This window comes from Petaurus breviceps, unplaced genomic scaffold (assembly GCF_028583685.1).
Source record: "Petaurus breviceps papuanus isolate PSGF00001 unplaced genomic scaffold, PetGlider_PUasm1.0 188, whole genome shotgun sequence".
Lineage (NCBI taxonomy): Eukaryota > Metazoa > Chordata > Mammalia > Diprotodontia > Petauridae > Petaurus > Petaurus breviceps.
The window spans coordinates 3,224,912-3,251,358 of record NW_027185804.1 but is presented as its reverse complement, the minus strand read 5'-3'; the positions used below and the strand labels follow the sequence as shown (position 1 = coordinate 3,251,358).

Genomic DNA, 26,447 nt, shown 5'->3' with positions numbered 1-26,447 from the left:
GATCTCATATAATGTCAGAATTGAAAGGACCTTAGAACACAGAATGTAGAAATTGTTGGAAGTGATATCATCAAATCCCACAGTTCTTAAGCTGAGGTCCATGGAACTGTTTTTTTAAATATATTTTTATAATTGCATTTTGATATAACTGGTTTCCTTTAATGTTTTATTTTTTGTATTTTAAAATCTTATTCCAAGAAGGAGTCCATAAGCTTCACCAGTCTGCCATGACATGAAAAAGATTAAGAACTCCTCATCTAATCTAAACCTTTCATTTTACAGATAAGGAAACTGAGACACAGGGAAAGGATATCGTTGACCTAAAATCACAGAGGGAGTTTCCTTCAGAGCTAGGACATGAGCCCAGAACCCTTGACTCCCAAGCCTGGGCACTTGTCACTCTAGAAGGCTCTCTACAATGAAGCCAGACTGAGCAGGGCCCAGAGGCCCAGTGAATTTGATGTCTCAGGGGACTGGATTGGACCCTCTGCATGGGCCCAGTCTTAAGCCTAAGCCAGGAATCTTATGCAAACACCCCAACCGTTTGCCACAGGGTTTTCCCTCAGACCGTGACAAGGAGACAGGTGACCGGCGGATTGAATGGGGGCAGGGGAGGGTGGGCCGCCTGCCCTGCTGCCTAAGCTGACTGTTTAGTTAAGTGAACATCTGTCCCAGCTTCCCCAGCTCTCATATGAAGACTCCCTGCATTTGGAAAGGGGAAGAAAGGGCCTGTTTGGACACGCAGATGCCGTTGGGGCCCTTTGTCCCAGCTAATCTGGAGAGTAGGCCCCAGCACCAGGCCCTGATGAATAATGGATCCAAACAGGGAAGAGCCTGGCATTGAAGGGGACAAATCCAGGATTAAGCACTGGCCTGTAAGTCCATCCCCAGCCTTGTGGAGCAGGCTTCACTGGCTCAGCTCAAATTCAGAGAAAAAGGAGACGAGAGATCTTCACCCCTTTCACAAAAAGTGATGGTGGGAAAGAGATCAGAAAGAATTCTGGAAGCTGGTGGTCCAGCAGGGACGTAAGCTCAGCTCAGCACTCATGGAAAGTGAGAGATGGGGAGAGGTGGACCATCCCTAACAGGGGAGGCAACTTGGCTCCCTGGGGTCACTGGGAAAGTCCAGGGTCCTCCGGGCCCTTATGCTGGCGGTGACCTAGGCCTGGATGAAGCTCTGAACAGAATTTGATTCTGTCCTAATAGAATAAAGTCAGGAGGAAGAGTACTAGGTCTAGAGTTAGAGCAGCTCAGGCTCAAGTATTTCTTCTGACACTTACCAATTGTGTGTCCCTAGGCAAATCACTTGACCTTTCTGATTCTCAGTTCCCTCATCTGTCTAATGGGGATAATAATTCCTGTGATAGCTACCTACCTCCCTGGGGCATCTAGGTAGATAGAGCATCAGGCCTGGGGTCAGGAAGAACTGAGCTAGCTGTGTGACTCTGGGCAAGTCACTTCACCCTGTTTGCCTCAGTTTCCTCATCTGTAAAATGAGCTGAAGGAAATGGCAGACCATTCAAGGATCTGCTGAGAGAACCCCAAATGGGGTCACAGAGAGTCAGACATGACTGAACAACAACATTATGCTTCTTCTATATGTTTCTAAATCACTTTACTCCCCCCCCACAACAACTCTGAGGTGGGTAATATCAGAGTTGTAACCCCATTTTAGAGGGAAGGAAAGTGACATGCTAGCCAGGGCCAGAGATAGGATTCGAACCCAAGACTCCAAGTCCAGTCTTCTCCCTACATGCTTGCCCTGTCCTGTTCTTAGCTGGATCTGCATAGCCTTTCTAAGCCTGTTCCTCTTCCTTGGAGCTTGGGTCCCCACTGCATGAAGAGACATTGACGAGGCCCTTTAAAAGCATCACCAACTCTCCTTTGTGAAGGTCCCTTACTCTTCCAGGTCAAAGGACCGTTTGTGATGAGACAGAGGGAAAGACCACATATGGTCATCCTTGTGTTCATGGCCTCACCCTGGGAGAGACAGGTCTGACATATGGCAGAGGTCTAGCTTTGCCCACAGCAGCAGAGGTCTGCCCACAGCAGCCAGCTTGTAAAATATTCAATGTCAGAGCTGGGAGTGACCTTAGAACATAGGATGTTGAATGTCAGAGCTGGGAGAGACCTTGCGACATCAAATTTCAGGGCTAGAAGAGACAAGAGAACATGGAACTAAGCCCATCCTTTTACAGACAGGGAAATTGAGGCTCAGAGAGACATGATTGACCCAAGATCTCATACAGGTCTCCTGACAACCAGGTCAGGACTCTTTTCTCTAGCATAGCTACTGGGATTAGACTAAGCAGGGTCTGGATTTATACCTGGAAGGCACAGTTGCTTTAGATTCTTGCTGACCCACTGACAACCTTGGGCCCATGATCAAAGCACATATTGCTTCCCCAAGACAGCCCCAGGTGGGTGACATCTCTCCCCTCACAGCCCCAGGCCACCTCAGAGCCCCTGCTGGCCTGCGCTCACACTCAGATGACTCAAAGGAGGGAACTAGCATAGGGAAAAGATCATGGAAGTCAGAAGACCTCCATTCTTGTCCTTGTTTAATATATGCCCCAGACAAGACATTTCCCTTGTCTGGGCCTCAGTTTCCCAGGTAAAATGGAATGGTAGGATTGGTCTAAAATCTCTAGACTTGGGCTCTTAAAATATTTTTTGATAACTGTACCACAATATAATTGGCTTCCTTTTCATCCCACTTTATTTCATGCATATTTCAGACTTTGTTCTGCCAAGGGGTCCATGGCTTCACCAGGGTGCCCCAGGGGGCCATGACACCCAATCTCTTTAGGGGTCTTCTCAGCCTCCCCAACCTTTCTGCTTAACTCAGACTTCCACATGCCTAGGGGAGATCTCCTTCAGGTTCATGGGAGGACAAAGGATACTTCAGAGAAGACAGGGGGGACTGAGACGATGCCTGTCCACCCCTGGGCTCTCTTGGGGCCTCCCCATCCCGCCACCCTGCAGCGGTCAGCGAGATGCAGGCTGGGCTGCCTCAGCCTGGTGCAGTGCCGGAGTTGATACTGCTAATTATACTTAATTAGCCCTTCCTCCATTTAATTAAAATGGCTCCTAATGAATGTGCTTTCTTGGCAGGCTCTTTGGCACCACAGGGAATTGCGCTGCCTGCAGCAAGCTGATCCCGGCCTTCGAGATGGTGATGCGGGCCCGGGACAACGTCTACCATTTGGACTGCTTCGCCTGCCAGCTCTGCAACCAGAGGTGAGGATGGTCTCCTGGTGCCCCAAGGGGGAGCCTGCCTCAAGCCCATGCTCACCAGTGGGCTGTGGCATTCTGGCGCCCAGCAGAGCAGTCCCACCCCACCCACCCACACCCCCTCCCCCGTTTGATAGAGGAGGAAGATGAAGCTTCTGAAAAGGGAATTGGCTTGCCTGAGATACCATAGATATGTGGGCCAATTGGGATCCTGACTCTAACAGGGCTCCTTCCACCGCATTGATCAGTCGGCCTATCACCAGGCATATACTATGTACCACGCACAGTGCTAAGCCCTGGAGATAGACAGACAGACATAGACAAAGCATTAGGTCTGTGCCAAGCAGTAGAGATAGACAGGCAAGCAAAAAGAAGGACGATCCCTGTCCTCGAGCGTCTTAAGTTCTGATCGATAGACAACACAAAAATAGGGTGTTGGGAAATAACAAGAGGACGGAGCCCCCGAGGGGCCATGGGGAGGATACTGGGAAGGGATGTGGCTCCCAGCAAGAGAAGGCAAAGGGCTCCCTTGTCAGATCTTGGGGGAGCCAGGGGTGGAATCCAGGTTTCCAATGGGTGGAGAGCGTCAAAGTGCCATAGTGAGGAGACTGCCCTGTACAAAGAAACATCACAGATGTGGAATCCTGGAATCTCAGGACTGGAAGGAACCTCAGAAGTCACAGCTCATACCTGAACAGGAATCCCCACAATAATATCTTTGTCAAGTCTCTGATAGAAGACCTCCAGTGATGGGGAACTCACTACCTCATGAGACACCACATCCCCCAGTGGACTAATGCCATTAGATTTCCCTTTTATCAAGCCTGAATCTGTCTCAGGAAACTTCCTACCCATCCATCTTCTACAGAGTAGCCCTTTTAGAAATTTGAAGATAGCTCTTATTCTCCCCACGTCCCCCCAAGTCTTCTCTTATCCAGGCTATAAACATCTCCCATTCATCCATGGCATGGTCTCCATTTGCTTCATTATTCTGGTCTCCCATCCCAGTCCATCAATTTTCCTTTCTCAAATATGGCACCAAGAACTAGATCCAAGACTCCAGGGGTGGTCTAAGCAGAGATCAATGGGACAGACACTTCCCCTTCTTCTATTAATGCAGATTTTCTGTATTGCTAATAATAAGAGTGGAAAGAGACAGAGTGAAAGAGAGACAGAGATGGTAAAAGAAATAGAGAAAGAAAGAAATCTGTAAAGAGATAGAGAAATAAAGTCCCCAGATTGGAGCAAAAGCAGTGAGGCTGGCAAGCAGGTAGCTCTTCCTAGAGTAATAATTCCACTTGGTTTCCCCATCTGTAAAATGGACACAACCTCACAGGGCTAGGATTTATGAGGATCAAACGGGAAAGAAAGATGTCTCAGAGGAGAGAAGAGATGATAAGGGGAATCTGGGCCGGTGTCCTGGCAGAGATGCCTTTTGAAGCAGGGGTGGGGAACCTGTCGCCTCAAGGACACTTGTAGCTTTCTAGGTCCTTGGGTGTGGCCTTTTGACTGACTCTAAGTTTTACAGAACAAGACCTTTTATTAAGGGGATTTGTTCAGATTCAAAGGGCCCCACTTAAAAACCTAGAGGGCCACATGTGGCCTTGAGGCCTCAGGTTCCCCACCCCTAGGAAAAGATGAGGAGGGCTTGGCCACAGGGAGCAGAAGAAAGAATTCCAGACTGGAGATTGTGTGCTGTAAATGAGGACCCTCTTTCTTGCCTTGTTTTCCCTGCAGATCAGAGGGAGGGGCAGGGTCCATTAGGGAAAGATGAAGAATATGGGTTCAGAGCTGGAAAGGGGCCTTAGAGATCTCATCCATCGCCCTCATTTTATGGAAGGGGAAACTGAGTCCTAGAGGGGTTTACCAAAGGTCACTCAGGTAATAAGTGGCAGAGTCAGGTCCTCTCACTCCAGATCCCTCCAGGCTCAAGGGGCTTCCAGCAATTGCATCCCCCCCCCCCTTAGCTTTTTCTCTCCCACCTTGCCTTGGGAATGTGATATTTGTTATAGTCCAGAGGCCATCTGATCCAAAGTTCTTCCTCCCCCATACCCATTCCCACCCTCATATTTTAACAGATGAGGAAACTGAAGCCCAGAGAGGGAAAGGGACTTTCCTGAGGTCACACATCAGGTCACCAGAAGGGCACTGGACCTCAGAAACCCTTGCTTCCCAGGTCTGGCCTTTTGCAGTAGGGGAAGGGAGTTGGAAGAAGATGGACACCGATCCCCCAGACTCCAGAGAGAGAAAAGGACCAGTGCTGTTTGAACAAAGTGGGAAGGGTCCTCTCGATTGTACATGGCTTTAGGGAAGGCCTATCGCTGGCCAGCTCCTTGGCCTGCTGGCCCTGATCACTCGGATGAGGTTGTCCCACCACCTAGTGGCCATCCAGGGAACAGGCTCGGGTAGTTCCCAGCCAGAATCAGAGGAGGCCTGGAATGTCATTCCCAGGACAACCAGGATGCTCTCCCAGGAAGATGTTGGGGGAGGATGGGGGCCAGGCAGCGAGGGTCCAGGAAAGGGGCCGGAGGATAGAGGGGCACATCTCAGAATGACTTGAGGACTTCATTAGCACCTTCAATACTACCTAGAAAAGGGAGTAAAATTCATCCCTTCATTGGGCAGAACCTTGGGGCAGAGGGAAGGAGAGAGTTACTTAAAGCAATAGATAGATCCATCAGCTTGGAGTAAGGAAAACTGGGCACTGGCATAGTAATTCTTCTACTTCCTAACAATATGCATGGGGTACAGTGGAAGGAAGATCCCTGATTCTGGTCAGAGGGCCTGAGTTCAAATCCTGACTTGTCTGTAGGGTTTGATTTAACTCACTCAACCTACTTGGGACCCAGCTTCCTTGCTTTTACATGAGGAAGGTGCATTAGATGGCCTTTGAGGTCCCTTCCAACTCTAAACCTATGATCCTGTGATGAGTCGATGCTTGTCTCTGAGCCTCAGTTTCCCTTTCTATAAAATGAAGGGAATCTGGCCGTATGGTTTCTTTGGTCCAGCCATAGCTCCCTGTTCTCCACTTTCTCAGATCTCTCCCAGCTCTGAGCTGGAGCAGAGGGAATAAGCAGGGCCATAGAGATACCACCCCAGGCCATGAGCGTCTTCATTTCTGTGGATGAGCCAACTTTCTGGGCTGCAGAGTATGACCTACCTTGGATGCACCAGGAGAAGGGACATGAAGATGGCCAGGGCTAGCCCCCTGCTGCCCCACCCCAGATTCCTGGCCTTTCTGCTGGAAGTACAGCTGGATGGGAAGTGTCCACCACCAAGCCAAGCTCAGACTGACTACAGGAGGGGGGTGGGGACAAGGTCCTAGGTCTTTTCTCACTCCCAGATTTCAATCAACATTTTAAGCACTTATCATGAGCCAGGCACACCTATGCAAACATACCTTGGAAGCCAGGACGTCCTGCCTGCCTCCTCCCATCCCTTTCCTCTGCCTCAATCTCCTGAGTTGCAGAAATCTCATGTGGTAAGGGAGGGAATGAGGCAGGAGAAAAAGGAAGGGAATAGGGCTAGGCAGGGGCACCTTGTTCAAAATCTAAGAGAAACCTCCCACTCTGCAAAGGCTGCTGGCATATAGGAGCGGGTGAGAGCAGGACAAAGGGAGGGCCGAGGAACCAATACTATGCAGCTATCCCCACAAGAGAGATCCTAGAACTTAGAACATCAGAGCTGAGAGAGCCTTTAAGCGATGGGATGGGTGAAGTAGAAGAGAATCTAGCACAGAATTTTAGAGCTGGGAGGAACCTTAGAACGCAGAGTGTCAGACTAGAAGGGAACAGTGGAGTACAGACTGTGGAGGAAGCCTTAGAACATGTAGAGAATGTAAATTTTCTCTCCTTTTCCTAGCTGGGTCACTGCTTTTTCCTTTACATCACAGTCTCTCTCTGATGCTTTTGAGCACCTGAGGTTTGTCCTGCAAGGCCTGGAGCCCTAGGAAAGTTTCCCTGTTTGGGCTGAGTTCTCTTATTGAACCACATGGAAAAAAAAAACAAACCAAGACTTTTGGGGGATGTAGGGGGAAGAGGCCTTAGCTAAGACCTGGGTCTGGACAAGCATCTTGGGAAGAGATAGTCTTTTCCCTGGCCCTGGGGAGTTTGTCAGTTTCCCCTGACCCAAGAGGGGAAAAGTATTTGTGACCTTTTTGAGACAACCAGCCTGATCCAGAAGATGTCCCTAAGGCATCCTGAGAAAACCAGGCTAGTGGGTAGAAAGGTTAAGTTTTTTTCCTAAGGTTGGTGCCCAAAGGAGAACTCCCAGTCCAAGTGAATATTTCCAGGTGAGGCAAAAATGGCGGCCCAAACCATGGCCATGTACTTACGGGAGAACTAGCCAAATGGTCACAGGCAAGTCCTAATACTGCTCTAAACCTCACTTTCCTCAACTAGGAAATAGAGATAATACTACCCTCTTCCCAGGGCTGTTGTGAGGCAAGAGCTTTGTGAACCTTACAGTGCTATAGAAGAGAGTTATTACTGTTTCTTTCCATTATCCTGGGGTCTGCACACATCCAGAAACTGTGAGTTTTCTATGTGGCTGTCTCTTTTTCCACAATGACAAGCTTAAGTAAGCCCAGAGAAAAGTGGCTGAAATGAAGAGGTCACTGAAGGCACGTCAAGACACAACTGGTGAAGAATGTCCAGCCTTAAGAAGAGAAGACTTGGGTGGACAGAGGACAGATGATAGCTTTATGCAGGAGACTGAAGGGCAGCCATGTACAGGAAGCCCTGACCCCTGATGGGGCAGAACCAGCTGCAATGAGTGGAGGTTACAGGGAAGCAGATTTTGCTCAAGAAAAGGAAGGCCGTCCTCTCAGGTAGAGCTGCTCCATGATGAGACGGGCTGCCCCAGGAGGCAGCTGGCTCCCTAGCACTGGAAGTCTCCCAGTGGAGACTAGATAGCCACTTCTTGGGGGCATTGTAGGAAGGAAGACTGTCCAGCTAGGGATCTTACTGGATGACCACTGAAGGCCCTTCCTGACATTCTGAGACTCTAAGACCACCTCGCTGGGCTAGACAAGGAAGCTCTCTCCAGGTGGGGACATTCCTGGGTCTGAAAGATAAAAATGTCAATGGTTGGCTAAAGTCTGGTTCAGGAGAGACAACATTATCAATATTCACATTAATCCCTTTTATCTAAATTGTGCTTTTTAAAAAATAATTTACAAATCACTTTGCCATAGTCTCTTATTTGATTTTCATAACATCCCCCAAACCTAGGCAGGACAAAGGATATTTTTCCCATTGGACAGGGGAGAAAATGACACCCAGAGAGGGAAAATGAGTTCCTGAAAGTCACAGACTGAATTAGTGGCAGAGCTGCATTTGAACTCAAGAGAGAGCAAAAAAGGGAGGAAATTTCAGATAGGTCCTTGAAGGAATTTGTAAAACCCTTATTCTTGGCTTGGAAATAAACTTTTAATAAGAGAGTCCTGGCTGCCTTTAATAGTTCAGGTCACCAGGTCTCAGTGAACCTGTATTCCACAGCACCAAGAGAATTGGCAGATGTGAATGCTGAGTCTATAGCCTTTTAAAGATTATGGAAGATAGGAGAGGTGCTATGGGACTGAAGGACAGCATACATATCCTGATTTTCAAAATAGGGAATGGACAGGAGTCTGCCAAGAATGGGCTGTAGGGAGCTTAACTCAATTCCAGGCAAAAATAGTAAAGGGATGTTTTGTGATTATCTGGAAGATGAAACAATGATCACAAAGAAACCAATATGGCTCCAGCAGGAGAAGGTCATTCCAGACCAACCTCATTCCTCTTTTGAGTTTCCAGTATATCAAAGGAATACCCTAGATACTGTTCATCTAGATTCTAGAAAAGCACATGACAGTCTCTCACATTACTCTTGAGAGCACACCAAGCAATGGAGGCTAGACAATGGCACAGTTTCATGGATCCAGAATTGGTTTAACGGTTGGCTCCAGTGAGTGGTCTTTCAATCACTCAGTGTCACATTGGAAGTGGAACTTGAGTGGAATACCCCAGAGATACCAGCCAGGATCTTAAATTATTACAAAAGATTAGAACATTAGATAAAATATAGTAATATGAAATAGAACAGAGACAAATGCAATGTATTACACTCAGATTCAAAAATTTCACAAGTACAAGATGATGGAGGTATGGTTCTATAGTGCTTCCTCTGAAAAAGATCTGGGGTATTCAGTGGACCACAAAACCAATTTGAGTCAATATCATCTCATGTATGGTGGTCAGAAAAGCTAATAGGATTTTAGGTTGTATTGAGGCAGAACATTTATAAGCCTAGGGAGGTGATCGTTATTCTCAGGTTTATTAGATCAGTTCTGGGTACCTGCATTTTGGGAAGAACATTAAGAATCTGGATCACTCAGAGGAAATTGATAGGCATGAAAAGGAAATTAGAAATCATTCCTTATAAATATTGGTTGGGAACATAAATATTGGGAACATTTTTCTTGAAGAACTGAAGATTGGTAAGAGAGGAAGGAAAAATTAATGCTATCTGTCTTCAAGTATTTGTAGAAAAGGAATTAGTTTTATTCATCTTGGCCTCAGAGAAATGACTGAAGAGCAATGGGTAGAAGTCAAAGAAAGACAGATTTAAACCTGAAATAAGGAAAAACTCCCTAACATTAGAGCTATTCAAAAGGCAAGTAGACTACCTTGGAAGACTGTAAGTTCCCCATGATAAGAGAGCTCCAAGCAATGTTCCAATAACCACTTTTCAGGGACATTGTTGGACTAGACAATCTTTCTAACTCTGAGATTTGGTCATTCTGTGAGTCAGAGAGTATAAAAGATCTGGCCCTAAGCTTTAGGTGTTGTGAATCATAGAGAGCATTCCAGGGCATTCTGGGATTCTCCCGGTCCTGCTACTTCCCGTGTTCCAGTCTTTCCTTTCACTTCCTGGGCTAGTACCATTTGGGCAAATGGCAGTCATAGGACTCCAAAACCATTATATGTAAATCCTATTGGAAGTGTAATATATAAGGGGCCTTGGCTATTGAACCATCTAGTCTAGTCTAAACACACACACACACACACACACACACACACACACACACACACACACCTTTTGCATATGGGTAGACTGAAGCCCAAAGACAGAAAGGTGACTTGCCCAAGGCCACACAAGGAGTTGGGGCAGAGATGGGGCTAGAACCCAGAGCTGCTGACTCCCAGTCCATTCCCAGATTTCTTTCTTTATCTCACACTCTTTTTTTTTCTCTTTCTCTCTCTCTCTCTATCTCTATCTCTCTTGGATCTTCCAGATTTTGCGTGGGAGACAAATTTTTCCTGAAAAACAACATGATCTTGTGTCAGATGGACTATGAGGAAGGGCAGCTGAATGGAAGTTTTGAATCACAGGTTCAGTAACCCCATCCCCTCACCTGTCTGGGGGCCCTGGGCCGTCCCCCAATGAGCAGCTCACCAGCCTGCTCTGGCTGCAGCGAGGGGGGTGGCCACTGACCTGGCTGGGCCTGCCCATGATCTTTTTAAAATTCTCCATCCACAGAGGGACCCCCCTCCATGGTCCCATGCCATCCCTGCCCGGCACCAAGCAGTTACAGGTGTAGATGTGCGGCTGTGCCCGTGTTCCTGAGCACTGCCTTGCCTTTCCCCGCCTCACCTACTTAATCTGTGTGTGAGTCTCTGGGGGCCAGGCAGGGTCTGTACAGCCTGTCTTCTGTATATAAACTGGAACATTTATTTTATGAGAAATGTAATGCAATTTTATTACTGGTGTGAATTAAAAAAGTATGAATGTTTCCTGGGGAGCCTCCCTGTGGTTTATTTGGGGGTGGAGATGAAGACCAGCTCTACCCAAGAGTACTCTACTAAATACTTGATCCTAATAGTAATAATAACAATAACTCATGCTTGCACAGTGCTCTATGGTTTACAAGACACATTCCTGTAATACTTCCCATCCGATCCAACCTCCTAGAAAGGCCCTGACCCCTACTCCCATTTTATAGAAACTGAAGCCTAGAAAGCTAAAGAGACTAATACTAGCTAGCATTCATATAGAATTTTACAAATATTGACTCATCTGATCTTCACAACAACCTTGGGAGGTACATGCTATTATTATTATCCCTACATTGCAGATGATGTCACTGAGGCAGACTGAGGTGAAGTGACCAGGGTCATACAACTAGGAAGTGTCTAGGGTGGGATTTGAACTCAGGTCTTGCAGACTCCAAATCCAGTGCTCTATCCACCATGTCCCCCTCACTGCCTCTGATCCAAAATCGACCCGAGTTCTCACAGTGAATTCAATCCAATTTAACTCAACCAACATTTATGTACCCACTGTGTTCAGAGCCCTGGTCTTGGCACTAAGGAAGACATACAGTTTACCTGTGGCCTCATCCCATGCTCTCAGAGGGCTCAGTTGAGCAGGAGGATGATACACATACACTGATAAATGTATGGTAGATAGTATTAGCCCATTACGAGGCCCAGAACACAGTGTTCTGAAAGATCTGCAGGAAAAGATCACAATCAACAGGGGAAAAAAACAGGGCAGGCTTCCCACAGGAGGTAGCATTAGGGCTGAGTTTAAGGCATGGGTAGTGAATTCAAAGGCAGAGTGGGAGGAAGGTAGCAGCAAAAATGGGACCGGCCCCTAAAAAAGAACAATATAAAAATAGACACACAAATAAACACAAAGATAGCCCCAGATACACACCAGCACTGTAAGACAATTTATAAAGATCAAAACCCTTGATCAGTGTGAGTTAGGAGAAGCAGCAGTGGTAATGCCTTCTTTACTTGCTCTCTCAGAAATGCTTGGAAAGTAATGACCAGAATCTCTTCCTGAATGAATCGCCATTAAGGCATTCCGAACAGGTGCTCATCTGGCCTCCACTTGGAGATCTCCAGTGATTGGGAGTTCATTACCTTTTGAGGTAGTCCACATCTTTTCTTTTTTTTCTTTTAAGGCTCACAAAGAAGTCCCAATCTTCCATGGTTGGCTATAGGGTGAGACAAGGTGGAAGAAGGTGGCAGGTCTGAATTAGGGACCCTGAATTTAGGGGATGGGATTGGGGTTACCCAGAGTGAGAAACTCTGAGGCCTAGAGATTGGGAGTAGTTGGCCAGGGGTCACACAGTGACCTCTCAGTGGCAGAGACTGGCCAGGAACCTGGCTCTCAAGGCAGAGAAGTGTTCACACCCAGTAGCTGGAACTGAGTGACTCTTGTCAAAGGGTCATGGGCCAGTATATATTCTCAGCGTTATCACAAGGTCTCAGGATCTAGGGGGCTGTCCTCTAAACTAGTCTTGGCAGTAAGTGCTGAGACTCCTACATCTGCCTAATCCTTAGACCCAGGACCTAGAGGGGTTCACTGAGAACCTGCCTGAGACTCTACGACCTACATGTGAGGGGTTCCTGAGCTCCCCTCTCTGTCTAACCCTGTCCCTGTGAGGGGAATGAGATGAGAAGAAAATATGGAGGTTGTATTTGAAAAGGCAGCCTGGTATAGGGACTGAGCCTACCTTGCGAGGCAGGGGCCTTAGACTCTGTTATTAGCTTGGACATTCCTAGACAAGCCTTTTTCCTTCTCTGAGCCTTAGTTATTTCATCTGTGAAATGGAAAGGAAAAACTCCCCTGCCTCCTTCAGAGAGAGGAACTAATAGGTTAATGGATGGGAAGGTGATTTGTAAAGTAGAAAGTGTGACTGCTCCTGGGGTGATATTAGTAGCCAGACAAGTGCCCTAGGGAGCAGTGGAAGCCATCAAGGACACTTCTACTACCCAGCTCCTCCTCAAAGCTACAGCCCAGCTAGGCTTTGAGGGGGGAACCCTTCTCCCCTCCTTACTCCCCTCACTCCAGACCCTGGAGGGCCCTTAGCTCAGAAGGCTAAGAGTAGGGCCTGCATACAGACACACAGAGACGTTAACACAGAGGGGGCAACACAGGAACACAGCTCTACAGGAAGACAAAACCACCCAGACACAAAAGTACACACATAGACACACAAACACGCACAAATCATAGGATTTTGAACTAAAAGGGGTCTAGAATTGATCTCTTAATCCAAGCCTCACTTTAGTGCACATAGATAAATAGACATAAAACCAAGGTCATTATATTTGTTACGATATTTTTGTCACAAATAATATATATTTGTTATGAGTTTTGTTTTTCTTAGTTTTTCCCCAACATAGGGGAGAAGTGGAAGGGAAAGAAATTAGATTTTTGTTAATTAAAGAAAATGTAATTTAATTTTTAAAATAAAGTCAAGAATTAGGGGAAAATAAAATATTCTTTAAAATGAAATAAAATAAAATCGCACAAGTGGACTCCCTTAAAACACTCTCCTGGGGAAGGAGTGAGGGATACTCTAGGTGGGGAACCTTCCTACTATGTGGGGGGACGCCTTCCTTCCATGTGTCAGGGCTACTCCAAGCTGTCAGTACAGACAGTCTCACACATCTTACGCAGACTCACAGAATTAGGGAAGAGGGGTTCATGATGTTGGAGGCCAACAAAGTGAAAGATCTAGGAGGAAGTCAACCCAAAGAAGGAGGCAATTAGCCGGCAAGAGAGGGTCTTGGGAAGGCCCAGGGAATGGGGCCAGTCATTTGAACTATGGGACATAAACTGCCTCTAAGGAAAGTTTCTGTTGAGTTTCACAACCCTCACTCATTCCAGTGTAGAGGGAGCCCCAAGTGAGTATAGCATGGCCCCATGTGTAATGAAAACTGTCCTTGGGTGGCAAAAATAGCTTCCTTCTTCTCTTCCCCACCCTTCTCCATGGAGGACTTTCCTTTGAGCCAAGGGGGGAAGTAAGAAGTTGGGGCTGGAGGCCACCACCCACCCCGATCAGAGAGAGGAATTACTAGGCTAGAATTATATATGTATGTGTACATATATATATACATATATATATTTCTAATACATATAAAGATATATATGATATATAAATGTATATTTACTTCCTTAAATATTGTTAGTCTGGGTATATGACCAGGTTTAATCTAAGTTCTAATTGCTATTTCTTATTATTGGGGGGAAAGAAAACCCTAAGCTCTATATCCAAAGCTTGACCCCTTTCCCATCAAATACCGGTTCCACAATGAACACAAACAGCAAATAACAAAGAAATCTATTTATCTAAATCATAGCAAAACAGAACCAGAGGAGGGATAGATAGGAGACAATACAGAGTAAAGGATCTGCCTCAGTGGGAGTGAGATAATTCGGTTCAACCACAAGAAAGGGTCCCAGATTCTAGAGAAACTCCCCAAAGGTTATGGATAGGGACACATTGGCTCCTCTCATGCCTTCCCAGAGTCTTTTCCATCAGGGCTGGCTTCTTCAATCATCCCTCTCTTGATACTGGAAGCAAGAAGCACCTGAAGTAGCTTAATCCTTGAGGAGCCAAAAAGGACAGAAAACTGAGCACCCCACTCTCACCAGTTCCACCCTGTCTCTCATGAAGGGAAAGATAGTCATCTCCACCAATGAGAGGAGAGTCTCATACCAATGGGCTTTGGGACAGGGGTTATACCAGGAAGGAAGAGGATGTCTTTCTCCTGCCTTAGCCCTTCAGGGGCAGCCTCCTACCCCCTCAGGTGAGACAGACAGACAGACCCGGACGGCTGCCTCTAGATACTCTGACTTCTCCTCTGGCCAGTCAGTAAATGGCCTCACTTGATAGGGCGGTCTCACCCTCACATTCAGATCCTTTCCAGTCCTGCCAGTACCTCCTTCAGACACATATCCCTCACAGGCATGCTCCCCAGATCCTCCAGCTCCCATCCAAAAGGAAGACCAGAATTCAGACAAGACAAGCAAGTGTATAAAGAAAGAAGGGAGACATGGTCTGGCCTAAGGGGTCCTTTAGGATGTGCAAGGTCCCTTTAGTCACAGCTCCCATACAGACATCTCTTTTTACTAGTTCTCTGAGGGTTAAGGAAGGGCTTCTGGGGAATGGGAAGGGCAGGGAAGGGGCAGGACAATCATCATGGCTTCTCTAGACATTATCTCAGGGACTGAAAGAGAGAGAAGAGAGGATCTAAGAAGCTCTGGTTTTATAACTTGTTTTTGTCCTCTCTTAATCTGTCAGGCATAGCCCCAGATGGGGCCCCAGTGCCTAAGGGAAGAGAGCTGGATTGGAGATGTCTGGCCAGAGCAGACAGGCTGGGCTCACATTTGCGTAGCTTCCCTCACTCTATAAAGGGGAATCTGTTCCTCCATTTTGATGATGGGGTGGGAAAAGCCAGGTGGAAGGGGTGGGGGGGTTCCTGTGGTCTCTGTATATGGATCTGTGTCAGTGCTGGGGATTAGAATGTATGAAGAACACTAGATTTGGAGTAGGAGAGACTTGTGCTCAGAGTAGGAGTCTGACCCTGATTATTTGAGTAACTGAGCAATTCACTAAATCTCTGAATATCTACCTCATCAGCTGTAGAATATGGATAATAATATTGTAGACCTATGACCAGCAGTGTTGGAGGCAGGAAGACTGGGGGCCCCAATCTTGCTTCAGACTTGTACTAGCCGTGTGAAGGAAGGCACTACTCCTCTGGGATCCAAGTATACATACAAAGTGCTTTGCAAGCCTTAAAGTGACATGTGATTATATTACTAGTCAAATATTACTATTTTATTATGTCGGAGATAGAAAGCATCATATGTGACCCCCTCATGTTATAGGTAATGAGAGCACATCTATCTGTCTATATATTGGTTAAGTCAGTGCCTGCCCTCAAGGAGCTCCTAGACTACCTGGGAGATGAAGCACATAATATATAATGCCACTTTGTGACCTTGGGCAGCTTTCTTAACCTCCCTGGACCTCAGTGCCCTCATCTACAGAATGAGGAAATTGAGCTAGCCAGCCTCTGCGATCCTAGGAGGATTCAAGATCTTTCAATCCTTTGAGGATTCAGGGCTTCCTCTGTGGGGGTGCTCTTCACATAGACACATCCATGCATGAAGGATGCCAACCTATCCGTACATGAGTAGGTTTAGTAGGTGGGATGCCAACTCATCGAAGCATGAGTAGACAGTTGAGTAGATGGGAGGCCAACCCATCCATGCATGACTATATGGTTTCACACAGAATTGACCCTATCCTCCCCCCAAAAAACAAACAACCCAAACCATCATCTGGGGACTCAAGCTTATCTGGTGATGATCCTCCTGGCTTAGACTAGTCAGTCAGGGGATGACAGACCTACAGCCATACCCCTAGTGGATGATGTTCATCAAAGCCTTTCCAGCTGGGTTGGACCAGCTAGACTTTGAGAACACAGAGCGATCACCATACTACAAGGCCCTGGAGGAAAATAATGGTGAAGGTTCTTACAATGCCAAACATGTAGGAAAAATCAAATATTTTATGACAAGTAAGGGGATTTGTTGTCATCAGGTTTGCAAAACACCTTGCATACATTAACTCATTTGATTCCCCTCAATAGCTTTATGAGGGTGTACTAATATTTTTTCTTGAGTGGGTAAGTATTTTCTGGTGAGGAAACTACTTCTACCAATACAGAACAGCAACTATTCGACAAATTACACTTTTAAGGAGTTGCCTGAGGGGACTAAGATGTTAAGTGACTTGCCCATAGTCATCCAACTAGTATATGTCAAAGGCAGGGCTTAAATCCAGGTTATTCTCTGAAAACCATAGGTCACACTGCAGGTACTATTTTCCCCATTTTATGGAAGAGGAAACTGAGGTTTAGGGAGACTCATCCAGGGTCATCCAGTTAGTCAACATCAAGAGTGAAATTTAAATCCGGCCTCCCTACCTCTAAAGTCAATGGTCTTTTCACTGCTACCTTCTGTATCTTGCCTTTAAAAACAAATCTTTTTCCCGGTACACTGTAATGTGTGCCTGTACCAACCCCCTCTCGTGGCCCCAAGAACAATCTTTTTCTGTCTTTGGGATCCCATTTCTTCTCTTTTCTCCCTCCCCAAACTTGGGGGCTTGTGGCAGATAAAGTCGTCACCCACGTTAATTACATGGTTATCAAGAGATAGCAGGGCCCCAGAATATGCCATTTCTGGGCAATTACGATTGTTTCCAACAGAGTTACCATATTGTAGTCCATGAAATAACATGTCATTTTGCAGTAATTATGTAATTAACTTGTCTCACCACTCTAGGATGCACAACAATTAATTCCCTCACAACGAGAGAGACTAAGAGTCAGGCTCCCAGATTGAGAAACCCTGAAAAAGCAGAGCAGGGCCCTCAGAAAGGAAATAGGAAAGCCAAAAGCCACAGCCACCAAGAATCCCAGGCCTGACCAGGAGCTGAGTGCAGGCTTCCATTTTCCCCTCTACCTCTTGGTAGGTCTTCTTGGTCCCATCTATGCCACTGGGCTCTGGCTTACGAATTCTGACAAGAGCCCTGAAGGCCCCAAGGAAGAGCCTCATTTGCCTGGAGATCCCACACCCACCCTGCAATCCTACAGGGGGAAGATGGGGTATCTTGTGGGTGCTGATGAAGCAAGTCAGCTTTCTGCAGGAAGGCCTGATCTCCACATAGCACTGTCTTTTGCTCATTCAAAAACTCTTTATTAATTAGGAGCTCTATACACCTACCCCATGGCCAGTTCTGAGGGAACACTAAAGATAAATAGAACGTGTCCCTGGCCCTCATAGAAATCACCCTCTAGAAAGGGGAATATCATGTCCAAGTGTAACACTTTACATTTATCTCTATTGCATTTCATCTTACTAAATTCAACCCAATGTCCAACCCAACAGATTTGGCACTTCCCAAGAGTATGCCACCTATTGTTCAGGTCATTGACAAAAAACCACATGCACAGACCCCTGGAGCACTGTATTAGAGACAACCTTCAAAGCTGCCATGAAGCCATTGGAGGTAGTCATTCAAAGAGCCTAAATCTGTCCAATACATTGTTGTCCAACCCACAGCTCTCCAACTCATCTATCAATTGACATGTGTTTATAAGTACCTACTATGAGTCACTGTGCTAGGTGGTAAAATAACAAATGAAACAATCCCAACTGGTAGTGAGCTTACATTTTAGTGGTGGAGATAGGGTGCATGTGTATATAGGTAAATAGACAAAATATTGATAGAATAGATATACATTTAAAGTTATACATAATACCTACTACATGTGCAGAATAAATAGAAAGACAATAAGTACATACACACATATGTATACACATGTATACATACATCTAGAGCTACTCACAACATGCCCCATGCTGGGGAAGCACCGCAAATCACACACATAGGCACACATATGTATAAACACAATAAATATAAAATGTCTTTTAAAAAAATAAGGTATTTTGGGAGAGAAGGCACTAGAAGCTGGGGGGATCAGGAAATGCTTCATCTAGAAGGAGATGCATGAGCTGTGTCTTGAGGAAAGAGAGAATGTATAAGGTGAAGATGAGGGAATGCATTCCAGGTATAAGGAACAGCTGATGCAAAGATCTTGAGGCCAGAGACTGGAGATGTGAGAACAGAGAAGCCAATTTGGATGAATCACAGAGCACAGGAGAGGGGTAATTTTCAGTGAGGTTGGAAAGATAGGTTGAGAGATAGTTATAAAGGGCTTAAAACCACAGTTTATATTTTATCTACTTAGATGGCACAATGGAGAGAACACTGGACCTGAGTTCAGATCCTGACTTAAACGCTGTTTAAGTGTGGCTCTGGACAAGTCACTTAGCCACTCTTTACTTCAATTTCTTTACCTGTAAAATGGGGATAATAATAACACCTACCTCCCAGAGTTGTTGTGGGGATAAAATGCAATGATATTTGTAAGATGCTTTGCAAACCACAAAGCACTATATAAATGCTCACCGTTGCTATTGTTAATTGTTACCTTCCTGGAGGTAATAGCCATTTCAGTTTGTTAAGTAGCTGAGTAACAGGGTCAGATCTGCTTTTAAAGAAAATCACTTTGGCACCAGTATGGAGAATGGAGTGTAGTGGGAAGAAAATTGAGGCAGGAAGACCAGTTAGGAGCATGTTCCAATAATCTAGGTTTGAGGAGTTGAGAGTTTGACCTAAAGTAGTGACTGCATGAGTAGAAAGAAGAGGTCAGATGTGAGAGACAGTGTGGAGGACGCTGATTTGAAAACTGATTATGTAGGCAGGATGAGTGAAAGTGAATCACAGAGGATAATATCAAGGTTAAAAATCTGGGAAACTGGAAGAATGGTGATGTCTGACAGAAACAGGGAAGTTTGTAAGAGGGATGGGTTTGTGGGAAAAATTAATGAGTTCTGTTTTGGATACATTGCATTTCAGGATTGTCTTTGAGATATTTACTTTGAAATGTTCAGTAGGCATTTGGACAGTGATTTGAGACTTGATGTTCAGAAGAGAGACTGGGGCTGGATATACACTGTCTGTGAGTTTTCTGCATAGAGATGAAAATTAAACCCATGGGAGCTGAGGAGGTCCCTAAGGGAGAAAATGTAGAGAAAAATAATGGGCAGTCTTGGAGAGCCCTTGGGGAAAATACTCAACTAGAAGACTTAATATGGAGGATGAAATAACAAAGGAGGCTGAGAAGGAGCAGTTAGACAGGTAGGAAGTGAACCAGGAGAATGGGGAGAAGAAGAGAAGAGAAGGTCTAGAAAAGTTAATGTAGGAAGTTAGATAGGGAATCAATTAGTAAGGAATAAAGAGATTGCCTTGCAACAGTGAGAGCCCAATTGAAGTTGGATACCACGAATTTATAACGTACCCAGTCATTGTGGTTGTGTGACTTCTTCTGGCTTTGGTCAGCAGCATAGGAAGGTAGGAGCAAAGGATAGTGGGAGTAATACAAGGCTAAGATTTGACAAGGGATTCGCATCAATAGGTTAAGAAGGCTAATGATTCAGGAGTAGAGGACAACAAACAGTTGAATTGGTTGAAGAAACAAGGTTGGAGAGGGAGGAAAGGGAAGTCAGAGTCAGGTGATGAACAGAGAAAAATTTCTATAAGAAGAAAAGAATGGAGATGAATGAAGGTGAAGAAGAATAATGGGCAAGGCAGAGGAAGAAATGAACTGAAAAGAGGTTGTAGTCACATGGAAATGGAACAAATAGGTAATGGTGAAATCCAGTGTGTTACAGAATAAAGTATAAGGTCATGGTATTAAAAGAGACTGAGGAATTGGGAGGTCAGGGAGCAACTAGATGAATTTTGAAGTCCCCCAGTATAAGTTAGGGAGGAGAGGGAGCCGGTGGGCCAGACGCCAAACTCTTAGAGAAAGAGTCACTTGGGGGGCTGTTATACAATAGCAAACACAGTTTGAACTAGGCAAAACATTTTAATTAAGTGAGCTTCAAAGGAGGGGAAGTTGCTTAGTGATGGTGGCAAGTCTTGAAGAGTCTCTGCGAATTCTTTTAAATCTAGGTAAGCCAGTCTAACTAATAACTCTGCCAAAAAGGAAATGAAGTTAGGCTGACATGACCTGTTCCTGATTAAGTCATGCTGGTTCTTTGGGGTCACTCCTCCCTTTTTCTTGACTCCCACTAACCATTTCTTTAACAATATGTTCTAGAATTTTGCTGTGAATCAAAGTCAAGGTCAGAGATCTCTACTTTGAAGATACCATTCTCTTCCTTATTTTGAAAATGCAAGCATCATTTGTCCTCCTTTGATCCTGTGGCAGCTCCTCCCTTCTCTATGATCTTTCAGAAATCACTAACGATAACTGCAATCATGTCTTCCAATTCTTTGTGTACCTTGGGATGTAGTTTGTTTGTCTGGGCCAAGTGCCTTAAAATCAGCAAAGACCCATAGGTTCTCTCTTACTATATCTCTGCTTATCCTCAATACCCACCCCCTATTAAGCCATTTTAAGTCCTCTCCTTTCTGATCCAAAGAATGTTCTCATTTTATAGCAATTAAGGAAGGTCTTCTGGTTTTCTGGGTCCAGCCTGTGTTCCATAAGGCTATCTCTACTCCAGACATACCCCCTTTCTCTTACCTGGCACCCCACCCCTCTTCTGCAGTCCTCTATGTTTAGAAACTTCTAGCTTCTAGACAGCTAAACAAGACAATCCTCCTAAGGCCCTGCTACTGTTCAATACCCAAAGCTACCCCAATGCATGGACCCAGGAGTCTTACCCAGCAAATCAGAGAGATGTAACATGAAGTGGGTGTAACAACACACCAAATACAAAATGAAGAGTCCTCACATAGGACTATAATGTAATCCCTCCTTCATCCATAGCCTACAGACCATTGTGCCTGAACACCTAGCAACATCATTCTTCCCTGTCCTGCTTGGGAAGTGTTGTATGCTGCCATATTTGAGGGGTGGGTGCTATTCTAGCATGTTTTCTTTGTTCCCTCCTTGCATGTATCACTTAAGGCACAGTCTTCTCTTACATGAGTTAAAATTAAAACCTACTATTTCATATCCCCAGTCAGTCTAATTCTTATGCTTCCCCTTAGGACCCAGGGAAATTACACAGGACAACTTGGTAGAGCAAATGAAAGCAAAAAGAGAATTTGGCATCTCACCTCTCCATCATCTAGTATCATCATCCTATCAGCTCAGAGGACTTACCTGAGTCCTTCTTTAATCTTCCTGTTTTTCCAATACAGCTTAAAAATCACCTATGTTTGTCCAAAGACTGGATGACTTAGTGGGTAATGAACCAAACCTGGAGTCAGGAAGTCCTGGATTCAAATCTTTTCTCTAATGCATGATAACTGTGTGACCCTGGTAACACTCTCTGGGTATCAGTTTCCTGACCCATAAAACAGGGAGAGAGGAGTGTTCAATAAAGTTTTACAGCTCAAAATCTATGATTCTAAGTCATTTGACCTCTATGTGTCTCAACCAACTTGTGATCTACATTGGTAGAAGGAGTTTCCTACACTGATGAAATAACATATCATAGGATTATAGCTTTAAAGATGCAAAAAGCCTTCAAAGTCACCGAATCTAACATATTAAAGATTATGGAGAGGAGTTCCAGATATATTAATTATCTTGCTCAATGTCACACAAGCAACAAGTAGAGAAGCCAGGATTCAAATCCAGTTCCTCTGACTATGGATCCTTTGTGATATTGACATTATCACCATTATTTTTCCCTGGTTAGTCTCTGCTCACTTTGAAAATTAACACTCCTATTTTTCTTTCAATATCATGGCATGCTTCTATGTTTGTCTTTCATCACCTGCCTGGGCTTGCATCTTCTATACATGTCTTTTTAAAGTCTAGGTTGGTCAATGACTCTTTTAAACACCTATCTTTAGACAACTTACCTTTTTTTCCTCTAATTGCAACTGTTTCTCTTAGGAACTTCCAATTACTTTTGGGCTGACCTGCCTGTCCATGGCTTTCTACCTATGATATCATCTGCAAAAGGTGATAATTTTGTTTTCTTTCCACCTATGCTCATTCTCCTGATTACTTCTTCTTATCTTGATGCTATATCTAACATTTCCAGAACTATACCAAATAATGGTAGTGAAAATGAACCTCCCTGCTTTACCCCTGATTTATCCATTACAAATAATTCTAGCTCTTGGTTTTAGATAAACATGATTTATCGTGTTAAGGAAAGGTCTATTTATTGCTATACTTCTTAATGTTTTAACAGGAATGGGTGTTGTGTTTTGTCAAAAGATTTTTCTGCATTTATTGATGTAATCATGATTTTTGTTTTTATTATTATTATGTTTGTAATTTTCCTGATATTGAACCAATTCTTTACTCCTGGTATAAATCCAACCTGGTCATCATGTGGGTATATCAAATTCAAAAAGAAAAAAATAAACAAAATGGAAGAGGTGAGGAAAAAGAAGTGCTCTATATATTAAGAAAATAAAGTCCTTGGGGCGGCTAGGTGGTGGAATGAGTAGAGCACCGGCCCTGGAGTCAGGAGGACCTGAGTTCAAATCCGGCCTCAGACACTTAACACAAAAACTAGCCGTGTGACCTTGAGCAAATCACTTAACCCCAATGGCCCTTCCAAAAAAAAGGCAAAAAAAAGAAGTCCTGTTATTAAAAGGAAAATCAGGAGCCAAAATGGGATGGGACCATATGAAAGCATTTGAATTAATATCAATGTCAACAGAAGAAATACTCAATTCCAAGTTCACTACAACCACCTAAAGAAAAAAGAGAAAATGGATAAAAAGTTCTGGAAATAGATCACAAGTAAAAAGGCATCAGATAGCAGTAGTGGTAGACCTCAAAATATGTAGACATGCTGCATATCATTTTCTGCACAAAGAAGAATAATTAATAATTTCTTGACTTGATTTTTTGTTCTTCAAAAAAAAAAAAGCTCCAATAAAGGGAACTTTTGCTCTGGATCTAATTCTCACCAACAATAAGGAACCATTGGTTGGAGGGGAAATTATAGGACTCTTGGGGGGGGGGAGGTGTGTAATGACCATTCCATCTTAAAATCTGTGATAGAAGAGAGGAAAGCTGGCGAGCTTCTGACATGCCTTCTAGATTTGGGCAAGATTATTTCAAAAGGTTAAAGAAATGAATAGATCGGGGCAGCTAGGTGGTACAGTGAATAGAGCACCAGCCCTGGAGTCAGGAGGACCTGAGTTCAAATCCAGCCTCAGACACAACACAAAAACTAGCCATGTGACCTTGGGCAAGTCACTTAACCTCAATTGCCCCTCAAAAAAAGGCAAAAAGAAATGGATAGATAGGTAGGGGTCCATCAACTGGAACTAAATTGGACTGAATTTAATTTGAGTGTATAGTGGGTATTCATTAATCTCACACTAATCTTCTAAACTCAGCCTGGGAACATATTAAGGGATCACTAATCCCACAATGATGGTATATGCAGGGTGGGGCACATAATATTTGTTAAATAACCTGTTGATGCCTTAGCCTGGACTGGGTACCAATAGGTGCTCAGAAATGTCTCAGTGACCATTCACTTTAGGCTCTCAATAATTCACCAGTAATAGTCCTGCCTGATTGATTGATGAATTTCCCCCATAATGGCCATTTCTTCTGGTTTGAATCAACCTGGAAAGTGGAAAAGCAAATTCGGAGATCCACAGTTGGACAGTAAGGGAAGAAGTTGACAGGTGGGATAAGAATATTTGGAAGTGGAAAGGAGACAACTTCATTAATAAACTTCCCTAATAAATACCTCCTCTTGAAGTCCTGAAGACTTTGCTGCTCTTTTGGAGCCATGAGACCACTTGAGAATAAAGATTTTTTTATCCTTTATATTTGTATTCCTATCCCCTAATGTGGTGCATAGCACTTAATAGATGATTGATAAATCACTTAGTCACTGACTAATTGAGAATCTTGGCTGTGGCTAGGTCAGAGAGTGAGAAATTTGGGGGTAGAGGGCCGAATTTGCCTACTGAACTCTTACTAATATCCCACTGTTTTCTTGGGGTGATTCAGGAGTGCTTATTGCTTACTGTCTCAGCATTAATCACCTCATTGTCATCCCCAACAAATTCATAAAATTACAAAATCTTAGAGCTGAATGGAACTTCCCAGGGCATCTAACTCAAATCCTATTTGCAGAGAAATTTTCTCTCCAATATTTCTCATGATGCACCCTGTTCGAAGAATATGATGAGGAACCCACTCACTACCTTCCAAAGCAGACTGCTCTTGGACAGCTTTAATTGTTCATTGTTTCACCTACATTGGACTTTACAGCTTCTTCCCTCAATCCCTGGACCTGCCTTCTGGAGCCAAGGAAGTTTACTATCTGTGTGGCATTGGGAAAATCATTTAACCTTGTGAGGCCCCTTCCAGTTCTAACCCTAGAGTTCTGTGCTACAGTACAATATGCTGCATATCTTTTTCTGCACAAAGAAGAAGAATTAATCATTTCTTGACTTGATATTTTGTTCTTCAAAAGGTAGAGGCTTCAATAAAGGGAACTCTTGTTCTAGATCTAATTCTCACTAATAAAAAGAAACTATTGGTTGGAGGGAAAATTATAGGACTGTCTCTTTCCATTTTCCCCATTACAACTTATCAAACAAGTATCTTCAGATACTTAGACAGTCATCATGTCCCCGCAAGATTTTCCTCTCATTCCCAGTGCCTTTACCCAAATCCTTGTATAACAGGGTGCCCACTCTCTTCCCCATCCTGGTTTTCTTCCTGTAAACATGTTCTAGTACATCAGTGCCCTTCTTCACATTTGGGCTGAGCAGGATAGAAGACACAGGGATTATCCCTTTCCTCCATTCTGGACACAGTGCTTCTATCAATGTAGCCTAAGATTATAGTGTGTTGGGTGTGAGGTGTGAGGGGGCAGGTTAGCTGCCATACTCACTGTGTCCATTCATTACTGTCCAGGGCTTAATCTTCTGCTTCCTTTCCAGAAATCTTGTTTAGGAGAGAGGTCAGCAGGCAGGTTTCTTGGTTTCAGAGAGGAGACCTAGACCTTGTGGACCCTTCCTGAAACCTCAGTGGAAGAAAGAAAGGCAGTGAGATACAACTAGCAGAGACCTGAACTTGGAGGAAAGAGATTTAGATTGAGTCTCTATCACTAAGATTCTCTGTGCCCTTGGCAAACCCTTCCCCTTTTCTCTCTCTCTTCTTCTGTAAGATGAAGGCATTGGATTGGCTACTTAAGTGGTCTCCAAAGTTCCTGCAGGTCTATGATGTTACGGGTATGTGGGGGGCATGAATAGAGAAGAACCCATTGAGGGCTCAACAGTCCTGGGTCCCCAGCTAATTCTACCTTCCAAAGGAGTGCCATAGAGGAAAATATGGGAGAGGGCAAGATGAAAAGGGGAAGTAGTTAATTAGCCACTCAGCCTCAGTTATGTGTTTTAGGTCATGGTTTCTATCTCTCTTTCTATGTGTCTCTCTATCTGCTTGTTTCTGCTTCCCCTACTTAAACATTAATGTTTCAGTTTGTGATTGTAACTTCCTGGGTTTATTTAGTGATTCTTCACTGTCTCTCTATGTCTTTCTCTCTTCTCTGTCTTCTCTAAGTCATTGTCTCTTAGTCTCTGTCTCTGTCTCTCTCTCTGTCTGTCTGTCTCTCTCTCTGTCTCTGTCTCTGTCTGTCTCTCTGTCTCTCTCTGTCTGTCTCTCTGTCTCTGTCTCTCTCTCTGTCTCTGTCTCTCTCTGTCTCTCTCTCTCTCTTCCCTTCTTTTATTTCTGGTCCTTGATGATTGACATTGCCCTCTCTCCCCTCTCCACTCACTTGTAGCTCTTGTTGACCATGTTTATGACCCATGCTGACAGTAATGATCTGGTCCCTCTAATGGA

At 44.5% G+C, this 26,447-nt stretch overlaps 1 protein-coding gene across 2 annotated transcripts in view; it reads left to right on the top strand.

Annotated features, from left to right (window-relative positions):
• LMO1 (LIM domain only 1) overlaps positions 1-11,017 on the top strand; it is a 66,489-nt gene extending 55,472 nt beyond the window's left edge. For both annotated transcript variants that reach the window (XM_069091168.1, XM_069091167.1), the window contains 3 exons: positions 3,115-3,240; positions 10,511-10,607; positions 10,756-11,017. In XM_069091168.1, the coding sequence (XP_068947269.1) occupies positions 3,115-3,240; positions 10,511-10,607; positions 10,756-10,842 (310 nt within the window). In that variant the 3' untranslated portion in view covers positions 10,843-11,017. The remainder of the gene's footprint in view (positions 1-3,114; positions 3,241-10,510; positions 10,608-10,755) is intronic.
• The last annotated feature ends 15,430 nt before the right edge of the window (positions 11,018-26,447 follow it).